The sequence below is a fragment of the Phyllobates terribilis genome, unplaced genomic scaffold (assembly GCF_046119375.1).
Source record: "Phyllobates terribilis strain yellow unplaced genomic scaffold, ASM4611937v1 Scaffold_7__3_contigs__length_470593459, whole genome shotgun sequence".
Taxonomy (NCBI): Eukaryota; Metazoa; Chordata; class Amphibia; order Anura; family Dendrobatidae; genus Phyllobates; species Phyllobates terribilis.
In genome coordinates, this window is record NW_027362767.1 from 421,622,117 (window position 1) to 421,643,630 (window position 21,514).

General features: G+C 46.8%; 1 protein-coding gene across 1 annotated transcript; it reads right to left on the reverse strand.

Moving 5' to 3' along the window:
- Positions 1–6,488: 6,488 nt before the first annotated feature.
- On the reverse strand, positions 6,489–7,426 carry LOC141155590 (olfactory receptor 8G50-like). Its single transcript, XM_073642461.1, is given in 2 exon segments — positions 6,489–6,892; positions 6,895–7,426. Coding segments are annotated over 2 exon segments (936 nt in total).
- Positions 7,427–21,514: the final 14,088 nt, after the last annotated feature.

Sequence of the window (21,514 nt, forward strand, 5' to 3'; positions counted from 1 at the left end):
AGGGCTTCCCTATATTGTTGTGTCCAACCAGGTACAAATAGGCAGCTGGTGGTTGGGGGCAGCCTGTTCCTGGATGCTGTACCTGGCTGGACACAAATACAGTGCGAAGCCCCACGTCAATTTTTTTTAAATTATTTCAGGAAATTCATGAAATAATAAAAAAAAAATTGACGTGGTGCTTCGCACTATATTTGTGTCCAGCCAGGTACAGCAGGCAGGAACGGGCTACCCCCAACCACCAGCTGCCTATTTGTACCTGGCCGGACACAACAATATCGGGAAGCCCTTTTTTTTAAAAATTATTTCATGAAAAAATAAAAAAAAAATTGACGTTGGGCTTCGCACTATATTTGTGTCCAGCCAGGTACAGCAGCCAGGAACGGGCTGCCCCCAACCACCAGCTGCCTATTTGTACCTGGCCGGACACAACAATATAGGGAAGCCCTTTTTTTTTAAATTATTTCATGAAAAAATAAAAAAAAAATTGACGTGGGGCTTCGCACTATATTTGTGTCCAGCCAGGTACAGCAGGCAGGAACGGGCTACCCCCAACCACCAGCTGCCTATTTGTACCTGGTTCGACACAACAATATAGGGAAGCCCTTTTTTTCTTAATTATTTAATGAATTTCATGAAATAATTAAAAAAAAAAATACGTGGGGCTTCGCCCTATTTTTGTGTCCAGCCAGGTACAACTAGGCAGCTGGGGGCTGGAATCCGCAGCGCAGGGAGACCCAAGCTTTCTGGGCCCCACCCGCTGCAAATTGCAGTCCGCAGCCACCCCGGAAAATGGCGCGTTCATAGAAGCGCCATCTTCTGGCACTGTACCCAACTCATCCAGGGCCCTGGTGCGGTGGCTCACTGGGTAATAAAGGGGTTAGGGCCAGCTTGGCATTATCAGCTGGCCCTAAGCCCGAAATTCATGGGGTCACGCCAATATTAGACATGACAGCCATGAATTTCTAGTAAAGTATTTAAAAAAAAACACAACACCCAGAGTAAAGTCCTTTAATTGAAATAAAGACACAATCCTTTATTGTTCTAAATTAAACCATACTTACCATCACGCCCATTCCAGCTGAAGCCAACGATCTCCTGCAATAAAAGAAAAATAATAAACCAACCTCATCCTTACCTTTCCATGGTTCCCAGGACAGTTTCAGCTCTGCTACATCGAGATGACAGGCTGCACCGCAGCAGAACGCTGCCATCCAGCCTGTCATCCCGCAGACACTGAGAAGCGCAGGCTTGCTTGCACTCCTCAGTGTCAGGCTGTGACGGCATCCAGATGAGCCGAGTCTCTCACGCTCACCGCATGCGCAGGAGAATTCTCCCACGCTGTCAGTGACGTGCATGAGGTGAGCTGAGTTCATTGTCGGCTCATCTGGATGCCGTCACAGCCAGACACTGAGGAGCGCAAGCATGCCTGCGCTTCTCAGTGTCTGCGGGATGACAGGCTGGATGGCAGCGTTCTGCTGTGGTCCAGCCTGTCATCTCGATGTAGCAGAGCTGAAGCTGTCGTGGGAACCATGGAAAGGTAAGGATGATGTTGCTTTATTATTTTTCTTTTATTGCAGGAGATCGTTGGCTTCAGCTGGAATGGGCGTGATGGTAAGTATGGTTTAATTTAGAACAGTAAAGAATTGTGTGTTTATTTCAATTAAAGGACTTTATTCTGGGTGTTTGTGTTTTTTTTTAACTTTGACTATGGGGTTAGTAATGGGGGTGTCTTATAGACGCCTCTCCATTACTAACCTGGGCTTGATGTCAGCTGGCATTATAAGCTGACATCAACCCCAGCCCTATTACCCCACTGCCACTGCTACAGGGCAGTGGAAAGAGCGAGGCTAAGTGCCAGAATTGGCGTATCATGTGGATGCGCCATTTCTGGGGCGGCTGACGGCTGGTGTTTCTAGCCTGGGAGGGGGCCAATATTCATGGCACCCTTCCTGGGCTATTAATATCAGCCCCCAGCTGTCTGCCTAGCCTTTGCTAGCTATTAAAATAGGGGGGACCCCACGTCATTTTTTTGGGGGGTCCCCCATTTTAATAGCTAGTAAAGGCTCAGTATTCAGCTGGGGGCTGATATTAGTAGCCTGGGAAGCTCCGTGGGTATTACCCCTTCCCAGGCTTCAAACATCTGCCCCAGCCATCTGCTTAACCTCCGCTAGAGACTAAAATTAAGGGGAACCCCACGCCAATTTTTTTTTTAATAAATCCTTTATTTTAACACTAATGCGCTATTATTTCTGTTGTAAATTGTCGGGTACCGCTGCTGAATTGCCGGCCGGCTTTTTTAAAGAGACGGTGCATGAAAACACTAATATTTTTTAAAATAAATCCTTTACACTAAATGACAAGTACAGTAAGCAACACTGTCACTGTACTTCATATATATGTGACTGACATGTTTCTATGTATCTAATCTATGTGTGATTCTCTATTCTTTCTATTCTAAATTGTCGGGTACAGATGCTGAATTGCCGGCCGGCTTTTTTAAAGAGACGGTGCATGAAAACACTAATATTTTTTTTAATAAATCCTTTACACTAAATGACAAGTACAGTAAGCAACACTGTCACTGTACTTCATATATATGTGACTGACATGTTTCTATCTATCTAATCTATGTGTGAAGCTCTATTCTTTCTGTTCTAAATTGTCGGGTACTGGTGTATGCCGCTGCTGAATTGCCGGCTTTTCATGTTTCACTGTGAGCACTGTTCCCATCGATTTGGGCAACCACCTCCCCCAATACATTCTACATTATTGTTAGTTGTTTTCCTTCATGTAGAATTAACCTACAATGAAAGAAAGGGTTTATTTTCATTCCGATATTTGTGTCCCATTGACTTGCATTGGTTTCCGGTATCGGAATCGGCGATATCCGATACTTTTTGGGTATCGGCCCGATCCAATCCGATCCGATATTTCCTGATATCGGAAGGTATCGCTCAACACTACTTGTGACACATTATAACATACATAGGACCAATAATGAACAGAGTGTAATTTTTATGTGTACCTTGACATATGACTTGCATCAGTTGCTCATATTTTTTATTTAACAATTAAAAGTTATATTTTATTTTGGACTGGTTAAAATGGATTTTTTTGGCCTTTTGCTATTGAATTTTAAAAAATAGCTTTTAGGAATGCCGATAATAAGAAATTAGCTGGACTTTTTGATAATATTACTGATTTTGTGTTTGATGCTTTGAATGTATCTTCTACACTTACAGGACAGTCAGTGGCGTAGCTAGAGTCCCAAGGGCCCTGGTGCAGAATTTGGATCTGGACCCTCACCTGCATGTTGGTCAGATGTATGGCCCTTGTAGCATTCTAAATAGTCCCAATCTAGGCCCCTTCCTGTAACAATGTCCCCATCCTGGGCCCCTTCCTGGTATAATGTTCCCCATCCTATAAGAACATCCCCCATCATGGACCACTTCCTGGTATAATGTTCCCCATCCTATAAAAATGTCCCCCATCGTGGGCCCCTTCCTGGTATAATGTCCTCCATCCTATAAGAATGTCCCCCATCCTGGGTCCTTTCCTGGTATAATGTCCCCCATCCTATAAGAATGTCCCCCATACTGGGCCCCTTCCTGGTATAATGTTCCCCATCCTATAAGAATGTCCCCCATCCTGGGTCCCTTCCTGGTAAAATGTCCCCCGTCCTGGGCTCCTTCCTGGTATAATGTCCTCCATCCTATAAGAATGTCCAGCATCCTGGGTCCCTTCCTGGTAAAATGTCCCCCATCCTATAAGAATATCCCCCATCATGGGCCCCTTCTTGGTATAATGTCCCCCTTCCTGGTATAATGTCCCCCATCTTATAACAATGTCCCTCATCCTGGGCCCCTTCCTGGTATAATGTCCTCCATCCTATTAGAATGTCCCCCATCCTGGGCTCCTTCCTGGTATAATGTCCTCCACCCTATAAGAATGTCCAGCATCCTGGGTCCCTTCTTGGTAAAATGTCCCCCATCCTATAAGAATATCCCCCATCATGGGCCCCTTCTTGGTATAATGTCCCCCTTCCTGGTATAATGTCTCCCATCTTATAACAATGTCCCTCATCCTGGGCCCCTTCCTGATATAATGTCCTCCATCCTATAAGAATGTCCCCCATCCTGGGTCCTTTCCTGGTATAATGTCCCCCATCCTAAAAGAATGTCCAGCATCCTGGGTCCCTTCCTGGTAAAATGTCACCCATCCTATAAGAATATCCCCCATCATGGGCCCCTTCTTGGTATAATGTCCCCCTTCCTGGTATAATGTCCCCCATCTTATAACAATGTCCCTCATCCTGGGCGCCTTCCTGGTATAATGTCCTCCATCCTATAAGAATGTTCCCCATCCTGGGTCCTTTCCTGGTATAATGTCCCCCATCCTTAACGAATGTCCAGCATCCTGGGTGCTTTCCTGGTAAAATGTCCCCCATCCTATAAGAATGTCCCCCATCCTGGGCCCCTTCCTGGTATAATGTTCCCCATCCTATAAGAATGTCCCCCATCCTGGGCCCCTTCCTGGTATAATGTCCGTACTGTCGCTCTTTTCCAACGCATTTAGAAAACAAAACAAAACGATTCTTCCCCCGCTTCCTCGACATGCAGTGTCCTCTTGTAAAACCTGCAGCTGACTTCGGCGTGCTATCCATGGGCGGCTCATGTTGTCACTGCAATGCCTGTGACTGGCAAACCAACATCAGCTACTGACCTCTGATTGGTCGGCAGCGTGTAATGCAGTGCAGAGATCTGGTGGGTCTCTGAGCCGTAATACACTTCAGCTGAATGTACGTCCTTGAATAGCTATCCTGCTGAAATAGGCGCTGACATCGGCGAGCCCATCTTCTCCACCCTCTGTGACCATTACGCCCCTGAGGACATTTGATTCTAGTGACTAACCAGCACACAATTGTATTAGACTATCTCACTGCTTCACAAGGAGGAATGGGTCAAATAATAGGCCCGACCTGCTATGATTATATTAAAGAAGTTGTCCAGTACTTTATATTACCCTCCCCCAATGTATCCCCTCGGGGCCCCTAAGGATTTTTGTAAATACCTTGCATTGCTGTTTCTGCCTGTGAGTGGCGCTATCCTTGGCCGCTCACAGGCATCACGTCACCCCACGCTGACGTCACGACAAGTGAGGCGTGACTCAGCGCTGTGGTCCCCGCGGTGGCTGCTGGGTTGTGGGCGGGGTTACCCCCCGCGTCACCCCCAGCATCCACCGCACGCTTTCCCAATGAATGGGAAGAGGCAGAGCGCACGGTCTATGCTGGGTGTGATGCGGGGGGTAACCCTGCTCACAGCCTGGCATCCACCGTGGAACGCAGAAGACAGAGACCCCCGGCTGCTGTCAGCACTTGTCGTGAAGTCAGCGGATGTCAGAGCCGGCTGCAGCCGGGGGTCACGATAGCTCAGCTCACAGGCAGAAACAGCAACGCAAGGTATTCACAAAAATCCTTAGGGGTCCCGGGGGGATACATTGAGGGGTAATATAAAGTACTGGACATCCCCTTTAACCCCTCTGGGATTATGCAGGTAACCCATGATATAGAGCAGGCGAGGAAAGTGAAAGAAGAATTCCAGATAACTATTTCACAAGAAGATTGGAATATGGAATGGCCTAGTTGGCTATCCCGGCACACCCATCTACGAGGGGGTACCCCCAAAAAACGAGAATTACTTATTTAGAATTTTTATTCAAGATAACATTTTGAAAACATGAATCCCCTTTAAAATACTGTCCATTAGATGATATCTACTTGTCCCAATGGTTCTTCCACTGTTTGAAACATTTTTTATTTTCTTTTGAACTAATGGGGTTAAGGGCCTCCATCTATTTTTTTTTTAACGTCTTCTACATCCTGAAAACGCTTTCTCTTTAGGTTTTCTTCATTCTTGGGAATAAGAAGTCGCAGGAAGCTAGGTCTGGTATAAAGGTCTAGGTGGTTGGTTTTCAGGGATATTATAATTGGTAGTACAAGAGCTCAATGAAGAAAGGTGTAGAAAGCTTTCATTGAGCTCAATAGTAAATTGTCATACAGTCAGCACCATCTTACCGTACAGCTCTAAGGCCTTGTGACTGTTTTTACTGTGTTTAGACATATTAACATGTTTAGACATTTCATTATATTAACTTTAACCAGAAAAAGTTATTAGAAAAAGTGATATAGGTAAGATAAGTCAAAAAATGCGCTAAATAAATTATGGACTTGCTTAGAATGGTATACGAGTACAGCAGACCAGACGGGGTTTAAGGAATGTATCAGACTTGTTTTGCACATGCTCAATTTATTCCATTTCATAATTAACAATGGTTAGAAATCAAATCAATCAGGGGCATTCAAGCATTTTAGATCTGCCCCAAAACACCCACTACATGGTGTAGTTTTTCTAAATCTCGCCCCTTACTGCATGATTTGCTGGATGATCCCATCAAAAGCCATGACACAATACTTTACAGAACATTACTGCTTAGAACGTAGATTTATGGAAAACCAATCTACTCATTGCTAACTTAACATCTCTATTCTTCAAACTATAGATCAGTGGGTTCAACATGGGGACAGCGGCCGTGTTAAAAAGTGAGAAGAGCTTCTTAGTGTTTATTGACCCAAGTGAGGTGGGAGTCAAGTACTGAGAGATAAAGGTCACATAGAGAAGGGTGACCACTGTGAGATGGGAGGAACAGGTGTAAAAGATTTTTTTCTTTCCTCTTCCAGAACTAATCTTCAAGATGGCTAATATAATAAAAATATAGGGTATCAACGTGAGGACAAAAGGCATTAGCATAATGATAAAAAGTCCTTGGATGAAGACCACCGTTTCCAAGACATAAGTGTCATTACAAGTGATTTTCATCAGAGGTAAAATGTCAAGTGGTTGACCTCATTGGATGTATAGCATGAGAAACCTGAGAAGATGACAACTGGAGCAAGAACTTGGGCAAAACCTATCAAGTAGCAGCAAGAACATAGTAAACCACAAACCCTGTGGGTCATAACAGAATGATAACGTAGAGGGTTACAGACGGCTACGTATCTATCATAGCTCATTGCAGCCAAAATTAATAGTTCATGACCAATCAAAGAAGCAAAAACATACATCTGGATTAAACATGCAAGATAGGAAACTGTGTTGTCACCAGTAATGAATATGAGAAGGACCTTATGTAAAGTGATGGTAGTAGAGGAAAGGTCCACGATGGACAGGTTACCTAGGAAGAAATACATGGGGGTGTGAAGATGGCGGTCAAAGCAGATCAATAGAAAAATGGTCACATTGCCACTAAATGTGATGAGGTAAATGAGAAAAACCAGAATAAAGATTGGAACCTGGAGCTCTGGGGCATCCGTGATCCCTTTAATGATGAAGTACGCCATCAATGTCTGGTTTGTAGAGTTCCAAACCATGGCTTATTCACTCATCTGCAACTGTTAAATTGTCTTCAGTCATAATCTTTGAGGTTCTCCCATTTTTGAGCATTTTTGAACAGGCTTGAAAGCATCTTAGTAGGTGGTCTTGAAGCTGGACAAAGTATCCCTCGTTCTGCATTATTCCCTTTCTTAAGTAATTACCTAGATTAAAATGGCTAATACAAACATTTTTCCAAAAGTTAGATTACGGTAAAGGTCACACATGCACAACACAAAATAATTTTTGTCAAAACCACAGTTGAAGGCAGGAATGTGGGCATGGGGAGAATTAAGCAATTGGGCCCTGGCCCTCAGGAGATCAAACGACCAATCTCACATAACCACAAACCAATATTATAAATGGTACAAGGTAGACAGGGGTCGTGCTACAGATTTTGCATTTGGGCCAACGAGCTTTGAGTTATTATGACCCTTTATTTAACAGGCTTTTCCAGGTTTTGAAACAAGTGTTTTATTGCTGATAAAAAAGTCCTCATCAACCATACCAATAAAATTTCCTTTTTATCCTCCAGTGCTAATCCCTGAGTCAGTCCTTTCACCATTGTTGTGCTGTCCAAAGTGAATGTTATGGTTATGCAACATTTTAGTTTGGAGGAGAGCGGGTGTGGTCTGAATGGAATTGCAGTGGTACTGTAAGTTAGTTAATAATTGCTAATGCCTTTAGGGCCCATGTATAAATTAGCGTCGTGCGCATGGAGCCAAGTAGAGGAATGACCAGAGGCTGTTCTGCTCCTTAGCCACTATATTCTTCCACATACTGTGCTCTCCTATGGGCTTTGTTTATCAAACAAACAGTTTTTTTCCCTGTAGCAACCAATCAGAGTTTGGCTTTCACTTCTTAAACTTCTTTGAAAACTAGAGCCGTTCTGCCCACATTTCCCTTTGAAGACGTGTATTGTTATGATGCATTTGAATGTATAACGTATGTTGTGACTTGCATTATTGGTGACAATGTTGCATTGTGCCCGACAGTAGGGAGAGTTAGAGTTAATAGCTGGAGCTAGCCCAGATTGGGAGGGGCTAAAGTGAAGGGACAGAGACAGTTTCCTGTTAGGAGGTCAGATAGGGCTTAGCCTGCAGTAGAAGTAGACCTATGGTTTGACCAGAGAGCAGAGCCGGGTGACGTGTGTGTCCCTGATGTGAGTAGAGACCGAGGCAGTGGGTAACGAGATCCGAAATAAAGATGAGGAAAAGCGACAGAAAGACAGAGTGATGCACTGGAGATGGGTCCTGCCTCAGAATGCCTAGTCGTACAGCCCCGAGTTTATACCTCATAGAGGTAATGGATCAGGATTTTACAGGGAAAGTGAGACGAACAGAGTGCCCTGGGCGATAGTTCCAAGGCATCAGCAAACAGAGAAGCTAAGTAAAGGCCATAGAGGTAATCTAGCTCCACTAAGGTGAAAAAAAGGAAGCGGAACCGAGGGTTGAAGTATAAGACTCTCCCTTACTGGACTGTAGTATTGTGCTGGGTTGTGGTGAAGGCGGAGGAATTTGGGGACAGATGCAAGTAAGTCTGGAAGAGGTAGAGACCGTGTGTGAAGATACTCCATGTTGTAAAGGAAAATTGTGTGAAGTTATGCACCCACTATTTATTGTACATAATTCCCACCAAGTTACTTTTCAGTAAAAAACTGTTTATTGTTGACTGGTGGTCTGCCTCATTGAACCTCTCACCAGCTGGTCCTGGATAGCCAAAGACACAATCCACACAGCCAGCCAGGACCCTTATCTTCATGTAGCATGCCGGGGCGTGAAAGATGAGTACCTCACCCATGGCAATTGCCTCGCGCCACGTTACACTTGGCATAGTTGGCAGGATCAAGTCTCGCACCAGGAAGAACAAAAGGATGCGGGGAAGACTCGAGTTACATGGAGGATGGCGACCATAACATAGTCTAAATTGGCGCAGAATACAAACTTTAAAATGGCAGCTAGTGGTGCAGTACAACAAGGAGGTCCCACCCATCGTGGGCATAGAAGATATGAAAGGGCGGAAAGAACTATCCAGCCCTCCAGAGGTTTCATGTACCAAAGGAAGTATCTTACCTGGAAGTGCCAGCCCGCAGTACGAGGTGCCCGCCCCAGTAATGCGAAGTGGTCAGAGAAGGCCTGCCCAGTGAAACATGACAAAGAAAACCGGGCAAAGGTGACATAGAAACGGAATGGTGAGCTCAAGGAAACGCCACCCAGTGAAAGGGGGATAAGTGACGTGGGACGCTGAGTGACATTAAGGCCGGTGGCATTTGCTCACTGGGAGTTGAGGAGTGGACAACATTGTTTGGTGACGGAGTGGAAAATGTTGGGAAAAGGTTGCAAGGCTAATGAGCAATCCGATGACAGGATAGGACGTGGTTGGCTGCGACAGCTGATGGAGTTGACAGAGGAGAGAACCACTATGGAAGGAGTGACCGGCCGCAGAGCGCTATTGTCGCGCGGAGAGACAGCATTGTGAATGAGGATGGTCATCTGCTCAAGCTGTAGTGAGGACAGACCAGCCAGAGGTCCTTGATTGGAGAAAGTGATAAGGCCTGATGGCCTGGCAGAGAAGGTCACCGGATCCCCCTTCAGTAAACTAGAGACCAAGCTGGAACCGGAGGTTAGACCTCTTACCCTAGCTTGGTTCACAGCTGAGCCAGGTGGCTGGAAGTCTTACAGGCCCAAATGCCCGAGAGTCCCCCACTGTCCCCTAAGTTGGCCCCTACATCCGTGAAGGTAGTCAATACCACCATGGCTCACTGGCTCGCAGACGTGATTCAACTTAAGAAGAGAAGGGAAGAATGGGCGAAGGCCCAACTGGATTGTCCTGAAGGTGAAGACCTCACCAAACACTTGACATAGGGGATGGTGCTGTTCTTTGACAAGTAATGAGGGTATGATTTTCTTGAAGAGGAACGCATGAGGCACATGATCTATGTAAACTGCTGCTCCATCCAGAGAAGCCCTATTTCATCTGGCCGTAGAGCCTACAGCCCGGGAAATTGGTGCAGTTCCTCAAAGAGGACAGTCCCCGTGGTTGGTATGTGGTGGCCTTCTCCTGGGTAATGATGGGTCTGGAGACAGAAAAACAATCTACAGCAGTGCAGTCCCAAGTAGAGGCACTGGAGGCACCTGCGGCGAGATTTCTTACTCCCTCAGGTCCGGGCGTTCAGTCCCCAGAGTCATGGTGAAGAACCGGGAGCCGTCGGTGGAGCGATTTCAGAACTGCCAGTGGTGGTACCGAACCTCATTGCTGTATACGTGACTCAGGGTGCTCACTCGGTGGTGTATGTACAGGAGGCTGGGTCTGAAGAAAAACCTGGGTCTGAGTGAGGTTGGAGGAAGACCAGTTAAGAGAAGAGCAGGAAGGAGTCGGAATCTGGAAGAGCTTGAGTTTTGCTTGTTGCACTCCGTGGTGGGAGCAGTTTCAAGTTCCGGAGAGCCAAGATCCAGAGGATCTATGAACCACGTATCCTTGACTCCCTCGCATTGTTAGCCACTGCTGAAAAGTTGTGTTGTTCTCCTCCCTAGTTTTGATGTGCTCGTTGTTCTTCTCCCTGCTGGATTGAGAGGCGTTTCAGGGGCTGGAGGATCCTACATCCTCAATTAACAACTAAGCCCAATGCAGAATGGACGTTGCCCCTAATGGACTGTGTTCCTGTCTTCTGGACAGATATAAGCTATGGGACTGTGACCCCGTTCTAAGGACTGTTGAGGGGACAATGGACCTTGCCCTTGCTGTGAGGGTTTCCTTCAAAGAGAGAGAGACTTTGCCATTGTTGTTCCTGGGCCCTTACCAAGAAGGGCCAGATTAAGTAGATGGACTAGGTCCTTACAGAGAAGGTCCGGGTCAACGTTGAGAGGAAGAGGACTCAGCAATGTTCCATATGTGTTATATGTGTTTATTGGTGTTCTACAGGTCCAAGGATGGCTGAAGATGGCAATCATTAAAGCAGGGGTAAATGTAAGAAGATTGAAGTTCTGCCCACGTTTCACCTTGAAGACGTGTATTGTTATAATGCATTTGAATGTATAATGTGTGTTGTGACATGCGCTATTGGTGACAGTGTGGCGTTCTGCCCGACAGTAGGGAGAGTTAGAGTTAATAGCTGGGGCTAGCCCAGAGTGGGAGGGGCTAAAGTGAAGGGACAGAGACAGTTTCCTGTCAAGAGGTCAGATAGGGCTCAACCTGCAGTAGACGCAGACCTATAGTCGGACCAGATAGCAAAGCCACGTTACGTAGGAATCTCTGTCATGAGTGGAGACTAGAGATGAGCGTTGTTCTACTCGAACTGTTCGCCAATCTCAAATTCGAGCTGTTTTGGGCGGTGTTCGAGCCGGTCGGCGAACACGAACAATTTGAGAAAAATTCGGCTGTTCGAGGTTATGTTCGATAACTGTTCGTGCACCAAAATCATAACTGGATTTTTTGTCAGTAATGATGAAAATTAATGTTAATACGCAGTTTGAGTGTACAGCGGGGTGGGGGGAGGGGCAGGGGATGGATCTCTGCAGGAACAATGAAGATCTCCATTTTTTTTTCCCTTTCCCGCATTTACAGTGGGGAGGTGCAATCTGTCAGCCTATCAGCAGCGCACACACGGAGCGAAGTGCTTTTTTTCACACAAGCAAGGGCATGTGTGATTGGCAGTGTATGTCACATGTCCTTGCCCTATAAGACCAAGCCATTTTCCCCGTCGCCACCATTTTCTCACTGCTGCAGCTGCGTGTTAGACGGCACCGCTGTTGCTGTGTGTGCTATACCTTGTTAATTTCAAGCCAATTTTCGCACAAATATACAGATAGCTTGGGAGTAGGGAATAGTTGTGATTGCAGTCCTTTTAAGGACTAGGTTACAGCATTTCCTTCGACTTTTATCAGGCAGGTCTGTGCTCTTAAATAGATAGATTGTGGGAGTAAAGACTAATTGTAATTGGAGTCCTTTTCAGGACTAGGTTACATGAGTTCCTATCAGTTTTTGCCAGGCAGGTCTGTGCCAGTGCTGTGCAAGTTTTTTTCACAGCATTTGGCTGAATCTAGCAAAGCTAATCCTTTTTGGCCTATTGCAGAGTGTGTTAGTCAGTGGAGTAGCCTATCTGTGTTGCAAGATATACCACCTGTGTATAGAATACCAATTTTTTTACTGCACCTAGTGAAGTAAAATCTTTTGGGCATAGCATCATTCTATTAGTCCATCTATACTGACCTCCATCAGGTTGCAAACTGAATATAATTTTTTTCTGCATCTAGCTCTGAAAAAATATTTGGGCTTCTAGCAGTGTGTGGGACTTGGTCTATTAGTCCATCTATACTGACCTCCATCAGGTTGCAAATTAAAAATAATTTTTTTCTTCATTTAGCTCTGAAAAAATATTTGGGCTTCTAGCAGTGTGTGGGACTTGTTCTATTAGTCCTTCTATACTGACCTCCAGCAGGTTGCAAATTGAATATAATTTTTTTCTGCATCTAGCTCTGAAAAAATATTTGGGCTTCTAGCGGTGTGTGGGACTTGGTCTATTAGTCCATCTATACTGACCTCCATCAGGTTGCAAATTAAAAATAATTTTTTTCTGCATCTAGCTCTGAAAAAATATTTGGGCTTCTAGCAGTGTGTGGGACTTGGTCTATTAGTCCATCTATACTGACCTCCATCAGGTTGCAAATTAAAAATAATTTTTTTCTTCATTTATCTCTGAAAAAATATTTGGGCTTCTAGCAGCGTGTGGGACTTGGTCTATTAGTCCATCTATACTGACCTCCATCAGGTTGCAAATTGAATAAAAAAATTTTCTGCATCTAGCTCTGAAAAAATATTTGGGCTTCTAGCGGTGTGTGGGACTTGGTCTATTAGTCCATCTATACTGACCTCCATCAGGTTGCAAATTAAAAATAATTTTTTTCTGCATCTAACCCAGCCAATAGTTTTGGCCTAATACCACAGTTTGGCCACTCAGCTCTGCTCGGTTACCATCCATTGTTTTTTTGTGCAAACAACTCCAGAGTTGTGAATTAGTTAACCACCAAAATGAGTGGAAAAAGGCCTGCTGCTGGTGGAAAGGGGAATAGGCGTGTTGGGAAGGGGAAAAAAGGTTGTGTCCGTGGGGTAGGTGCAGAAGAAAGACCATCTTCCAGCCAAACTAAAATGTCTACTTCTTTTAGCGGACAATGTGATAAGATCCCTTTCTTACGGCCACGCCAATCGCTACAAATTCCAGATGAGGCACAAAAACAGCAGGTGCTTCAACGGATATCAAGTGCTCCTTTAAGTGGGCTCTCCTCCACATCAACTTCAACATCACAAATACTCCAGTCCTCAAAGGTGTCACCCAAATCGCACTTGCTTCCTCACAGCTCCCAAATCTCCAGCTGCCCGTCTGAGTATGAGGTAGAACAGATGGTTGAGTCTGCAGAGCTGTTTACTCATACTATAGCCTGGGAATCAGAGGTCGACTCCAGCGCTTCTGTGAATCCAGACGAGGAAATGATCTGCACTGATGCCCAGAATCTTTATGAGTCGGATCCAGGACCAGACGCAGAAGGTTCTGACCATAATGTAGACCCTCATTCCCAAACTGTAACTCCTGTTGGTGGAGACAATGAGGAAGACGATGATAAGACTCAAATACCTGATTGGAGCGACAACTTTAGTTTTTTGTCAGGGCAGGAACAGGTTGGCTCTGAGGACGACGGGTGTGATAACGCACAGGGTGATGATGATGAGGTCGGAGATCCCACTTACTGTCAACCCACAGTCAGCCAAGAGATGAGGTCAGCAGAGGAGGTGGAGGAAGATGCTAGTGACGACGAGGTCAGGTTGCGCCTTCCTGGACAGAGACGTAGTACTGGAAGCACGTCAACAACTGCATCCTCAAACACAACTCTGCCTCTCACCACAAGTCGTGGTGGCTCTTCAGGTCGCATGGGTGCTAAGCCTTGCATAGCCTGGGCATTTTTTCAGATCGATAAAGATGACCCAACTCGTGTTATCTGTAACATTTGTCAGCAAAAGCTAAGTAGAGGCCAAAAAATACATAGTTTGAGTACTTCATGCATGAACCGGCACATGGACATGAAGCATAAGTTGCAGTGGGAAGCTCAGTGTGCTACAATGCGGTCTAGCCGGCCGGGCCAACCACCGTCTGCCATATCTTGTGCATCCGCGGCCTCTTCATCCTCTGTGACTGGGGGGACAGCAGTCACACCTGTTTTGGGGCGCAGACCTGCCACCTCTTTACCCGCAACAGCCAGCGTGATTGACAGGTCATCATTTTCTTTGGAGGTGGTAACACCAGCTGGTCTTGAGCGCTGTCCGACATCGATAGCACCACCTTTGGATCAAGGCAACCTAACATGTTCGCCTGCATCTTCCTCACAGACCGGCAGTTTGCCGGGGACACCCTTATCAACCCCGTCTAAGCACAATAGCCAGCCCTCGGTCCCTCAGATGTGGACAAGTAAAAGACCATTTCCTCCTAGCCATGAGAAAGCTAAGAGGTTGAATTTCACCATCTGCAAGCTCTTGGCTACAGAAATGCTGCCTTTCCGCCTGGTGGACACAGAGGATTTTCGAGACCTTATGTCCGTCGCAGTGCCCCAGTACCAGATGCCCAGTCGGCACTACTTCTCAAAGAAAGGTGTGCCTGCGCTCCACCAGCATGTCGCACACAACATCACCGCTTCTTTGAGAAACTCTGTGTGTGACAGGGTGCATTTCACCACAGACACTTGGACGAGTAGGCATGGACAGGGGCGTTACATGTCGCTGACTGGGCACTGGGTAACTATGGTGACAGCAGGACAAGGGGCTGCTGTCCAAGTCTTGCCGTCCCCACGAGTTGTGCGTCAATCCTCTTTATGTCAAAGTTCCACCACTGCTTCTGCCTCCTCAACCTCCTCTCGGTCTTCCACCTGCACCCAAAGCCTGTCTGGTCATGCCACAAGCTTTCTAACTGCGCAGAAGGGATCCTGCACACCTCCTTACTATGCTGGCAGTAGGGCTCAACGTCATCAGGCGGTTTTTACATTGAAATGTCTGGGAAATGTGAGTCACACAGCTGAGGAGTTGTGGTCAGCTCTGGAGAACCAATTTCATGAATGGTTGTCTCCACTGGACCTGAAACCAGGGAAGGCCGTGTGCGACAATGCTGCAAACCTGGGTGCGGCCCTTCGCCGGGGCAATGTCACACACGTGCCTTGTATGGCTCACGTGTTGAACCTGGTTGTCCAGCAATTTTTAGCCCACTATCCCAGACTAGATGGCCTTCTGCAGAGGGCACGGTCGCTGTGTGCTCACTTCCGCCGTTCGCATCCCGCAGCTCAGCGACTTACATCTCTACAGAAGTCGTTGGGCCTGCCACTTCACCGGCTAAAATGCGATGTGCCTACCCGGTGGAATTCAACTCTGCACATGTTGCAGCGACTGTGGCAGCACCGACAAGCCCTGGTGCAATACGTTCTGACGTATAGCCTGGGCCAACGAGATTCAGAGGTGGGGCAAATCACGCTGGAGGAGTGGTCTCAGATCAGGGACCTATGCACCCTTCTGCACAGTTTTGAAATGGCGACGAAGATGTTTAGTGCTGACGATGCCATTATCAGCATGACTATTCCGGTGATTTACATGCTGGAGCACATGTTAAACAGAATTCGGAGTCAGGTGGTGGCACAAGAGGAGGTGGAGGAAGTAGAGGAGGAGGAGTTGTATGCGGAAGGGCTAACATCTGCAAGGTCCAGACGGTCGGCAGCACCAAGGCGGCAGGCATGTGAGGGTGGGGGAGATGGTTTTACCAGGGCGCATGGTAGCAGCCAAACTAGTGAGGAAGGTGCAGGAGCCCAGGAAGAAGTGGAGGATGAACTGATGGAAGACTCATCAGATGAGGGAGACCTTGATCACATTTCTGTTGTGCGAGGTTGGGGGGAGAGGACAGAGGAAGGAAGCATGATTGTTACCTCGCCACCAACACAACAGGGACTTGGTGCTCCTGGATGCGCAACACACATGAGTGCCTTCTTGCTGCACTACCTGCAACATGACCCTCGAATTGTGAGAATTAGAAATAATCCTGACTACTGGGTTGCCACACTGTTAGATCCCCGGTACAAAAGTAAATTTGCAGAAATTATTCCTGCCATAGAAAGGGATGCACGCATGCAGGAGTATCAGCAGAGACTGTTGCAGAATCTTACATGTGCTTTTCCACAAAATACCAGTGGTGCACATAGTGAATCTCACAGTTCCAACTTGCCAACCGTGGGACCGTCAAGTGTTCAGCACTCAAACCGTGACAAAACCACAGTATCTGCTGGTAACATCAATTTTGCGGAATCATTTCACCACTTTTTTAGCCCATCCTTTGCAAGGCCACAGGAGACAAGAAGTCTGACACATAGTCAACGCCTAGAGACGATGGTACAGGAGTATCTCCAAGTAAACATTGAAGCCACGACTGTGTCACTGGACCCTTGCTCTTTTTGGGCTTCCAATCTGGATAAATGGCCGGAGCTAGCCACTTACACCTTGGAGATCTTGTCATGCCCCGCAGCCAGCGTTCTGTCTGAACGTGTGTTCAGCGCTGCTGGTGGTGTGCTGACAGATAAGCGCACGCGGCTCTCCACTGATAATGTAGACAGACTCACGTTCATAAAGATGAACAAATCATGGATCCGAAACGACTTTTCTACCCCTGTGTCATCCTGGGGAGAGTAAAAGCTTGATGATTGGTTAAAATCACCCTACCAACCGTTTTAAGCTTTCAAATTACTAATCATGTTTATCTGTATCTTGACTGGAAAATAATTTGGGCTTTGTAGCAGTGTGCAGCACTGATCCTATTAGGCCATCTATACTAAAGCTTCACCAGATTTAAAATTAAAAATAATTTTTAGCTGCATCTAGCCCGGAAAATAATTTTGGGGCTCCGAGATGCGCAAGGCACATAAGTGCCTTCTTGCTGCACTACCTGCAGCATGACCCTCATATTGTCAGAATTCGAAGTAATCATGACTACTGGGTTGCCACACTCTTAGATCCCCCAAACTTTTCGATCAACCTTTTCATTTTAATAAAGACCAAAAAAATGGTCATTTTTGAAATTATAAGCATTAGCAGGTTGTTAGAAACTGAAATCAAACAGTTTTCAACTCAAAACTTTATTCTAGGTGATGTTACATTTTCACATAGGACCCCTTGTTCGAAAGGAGCTTCTGAACTCTCTCGTCCATTGAATTTGTCAGGTTTTGGATGGTTTCTGCTTCAATTGTTTTGCATGAGGACAGAATACCCTCCCAGAGCTGTTGCTTAGATGTGAACTGCCTCCCGCCATCATAGACACTCCTTTTAATGATGCTCCAAAGGTTCTGAATGGGGTAGAGGTCAGGGGAGCATGGGGGTCACACCATAAGTTTGTCCCCTTTTATGCCCATATCAGCCAGAGATGCAGATGTTTTATGTGCAGCATGAGATGGTGCATTATCATGCAGAAAAATGATCTTGCTGTGAAATACACGGTTCTTCTTCTTGAACCATGGCAGGAAGTGCTGTTTGAGAAAATCCACATACATTATGGAGTTCATCTTTAGCGCCTTCAGGGATCCTAAAGGGGCCGACAATCTCTCTCCCCATGATTCCAGCCCAAAACATTACTCCACCTCCTCCTTGTTGGTGCTGTAGCCGTGTTTGCGTGGGGTGTCCATCAACCAGCCATCCTCCACTCCATCCATCTGGACCATCGAGCGCTGCACGGCACTCATCCGTGAACAAAACAGTTTTGAAATCAGTCTTCATGTAATGTTTGGCCCACTGGAGCCGTTTCTGCTTGTGTGAAGTGGATAGAGGAGGTCGACAGGATGGCGCATGCACAGCTGCAAACCTCTGAAGGACCCTGCATCTTGTTGTTCGGGGGACGTTGGAGGCACAAGCAGCTTCAAAAACTTGTCTGCTGCTATGACAAGGCTTTTTTGCCGCTGCTCTTTCAACCTGACGTAATTGCCTGTAGGAAAGAGTCCTCAATTTGCCCTTATCAGCACGCACACGTGTGTACTGTGAATCAGCTACATACTTCTTGATTGCCAAGACACTTCATCCTGATCATCGCACAATGTTGATTGTAGTCATGCCTTGACCTAAACACTCCACAATTTGTTGCTTCTCAGCAGCCGACACATCCTTTTTCTTTCCCATTTTGGCAGAAAATGTAGGCTGCTTAATAATGTGAGAGAGCCTTCTTAAGTAGTCTTGCCTTTCATTGGACACACCTGCCAAACTAATTAGCACAGGTGTCTGCAATTGCTTACAGTGATATAAAGAGCCCTGACACACATCACCATCAATGAGTTTAACTGACAAACAAATTCTTCCCTTATCACTCCTAAACACTTTTTGTATAATAATTTGGAACGCAGTGTACATGTGCTTTTCCACAAAACACCAGTGGTTCACGTAGTGAATCTTACAGTTCTAACTTGCCAACCGTGGTCTGTATGGAGTTGTTCAATAAAGGGCCCAAAATTAAGATAACATAGATGGGAGAGGTCTCTATGAATAGGAATTCCTAAGTATTTGATACCCTGTGAGGGCCAGGCAAAGGGAAAGTTGGACTGGATGGAATCCTATATGGATTTGGGGAGGGAGACATCGAGGGCCTCAGACTTCGCTGCATTGATTTTAAAATTTTACCATGTAACAAAGTGATCTATTTCAGCCATAACAGCATGGATGGATATATGTGATTGAGTGATATATACTAGGACATCATCAGCAAATAGAGAGCACTTGTACTCGGTGCCTCCCACCTCAATCCACCTAATATTGGGGTTATGGCGAATTGATGAGAGCAGGTGCTCCGTCACTAGGATGTATAAGAGAGGGGACAGAGGACATCACTGCCTTGTCCCATTGGTGATTGTGAAAGGTGATGAAAATGTTCTGACGCACCCCCTGGGCCTTGGGACACCCGGAGCCGGACCCTTTTTGGTGGATGCTGGTGGTTGTAGTCTTCGTGGCGGCGACCCGGTTCCGTGGCTCAGGGCGGTCAAACCAGTGGCGGAACTATTTATGTGGTTTTCATGTTTAAATGTCCGACTACGCCACCCGTGGATTGCGGTCAGAGTGAACCGCCGCTACAGGGCAGACCACTGAGGCTGGTGTTGTGGGTGCAGCAGAGCGTAGCATAACTCCCCACGGGAGGAGTATAGCCTCAGGGCAGTGTATGCGGAGGATGGGGGTGATGGTGCAGGGCAGCAGCAGTAACGACACGGAGTCAGTGATGCAGTTCAGGGCCTTTACTCACAGTTCTTATTATCCAGACCACGTCTGCAGGTAACGGCTGCCCACGTCGTACTGTGCTCACCAGGTGAGGGGCTCAGACAACTCCCAGATAACTTTGGAGCACTTCACAGGACCCCCTTTGTGTGTCCTTTGTCTGGCCTTTCTTACCAACACTTCTGTCCGGCTGCCTCGGGCCTCCTCTTGGTAAACTTGGCGCCAGTTTCCCTGACCCTATGTGGTGCCTTCCTAGCGGGTGTAGCGAGGGGCTGCGCCACATAAAATGTCAGAGCCTCCGGTTTCTAGCTGAGGGTCGTTTCCTGCCTCCACTAGTTCGGGGACCGGTCTCCCCCTTTGGCCTGACCCCTCCACGCAGGTGGATTCGGGCGTGCGGTGGCGACTCGCCCGTCCGCACCCCTGGGATCCCTTCATTCCTCGTTCCTGGAGCCTTCTCCGCTCCTCTTCCTTCCTTCTCCCTCTTCCAGGCCTGGGCCTCTGTTACTAGGCCCGCCTCCGGAGCAGAGCTCATGCAGAGCCCCTGCTCCCTGCCACTTCTGCTCAGACTTCTCTGCACTGAACTAAGATGGTGCCCACCTTTTATACTCCCTTCTCAATGCACCCAGGAACTGCTTCCTCCCTGCTCCTGCACTACAGGGTTCCCCTTCCTCAGTGTTCCCTCCCCCCACTCCAGCCAGGGACAGGGACTGTCGTGCCCATCTCAGGGGCATATTGGTCGCCCTGCCCCACGGCAATGTGGTGTAATGCATGCAGGTGTCGGGTCCTGATCCACACTCCATCCTTACCTGAGAGTGAGATATCACACCTCTGGGTGAGGTGCAATACGTCTTTAGCAACCGAGCCCTCAGGGTGCTACAGTTCCATTTATCTTCAGCCTAGGTGACGTATTGCGATACAGGGCCGTGATTTTGGCTATAAAAGGGTCCCCTAGACCCCTACCCCAAGCTTTTTAAGAGAATCATATATGGCGTGCCAGGAGACTCTATGGAATGCTTTCTCAGCATCCAACGAGAGTATCTAATTACAAATTTTTAACTGCATCTAGCCCAGGAAATACTTTGTGCCTAGTAGCAGTGTCTGCTAGTAAGCGGATTATCCCGGCTGTTAAGCAAGCTGCACCACCTGTAGTTTAGACACTTAATTTTTTCAAAGGAAATGCTTCGGGACCATGGGATACTTAGTGAAGAGCATCAGGAGGCACCCCAAGGCATAGGGGCTGGGACTGGCAGTAGGATGCCTTGCGGTGGACAGCCGAGCTCGATCCTTATAAAAGCTTTTTAACTGCAGCAGCTTTAGTGGACGCTACTGGAGCTGGAATTACCGCGGCTGCTGGCATGAGACTTGCCCTCCAATAGATCCTTGTAAATGGATTTAAAGTGTATTCATTCAAATTAGAGAGACAATTTAAATTAAAAAGCTTAGAGCTGCCTCCACCACAGGGGGGCTCGCTCGACCCACCAGCGGACAGGCACCAGTATTGGGAGAGGGGGGCTGGCCGTCAGGGTTCACCGCGGCTCTGGCACAAACCCGGCGACACGGAGGTGGCACGGGCAGGAGCGGACTGGCCGTGTCGGCTTCTCACTTTTTGGATTTTAGAAGGGCATGACATGCCTATATCTGTGTCTCCCCCTCCTTTTACTCCTCCACCTCTTTTATATTCGCATGACTATATGTACTTGTCACTTTTCCATGTGTTAGTTATGTCTTCTGAGCAGTTTGTCAGCTTTTGGACACCTTTGAAGGTGTTTTCTATGTGTTTCTATGTGTTTTTGTTTGCCTGCCATTGGTTTTAACGGTGTTCGAAG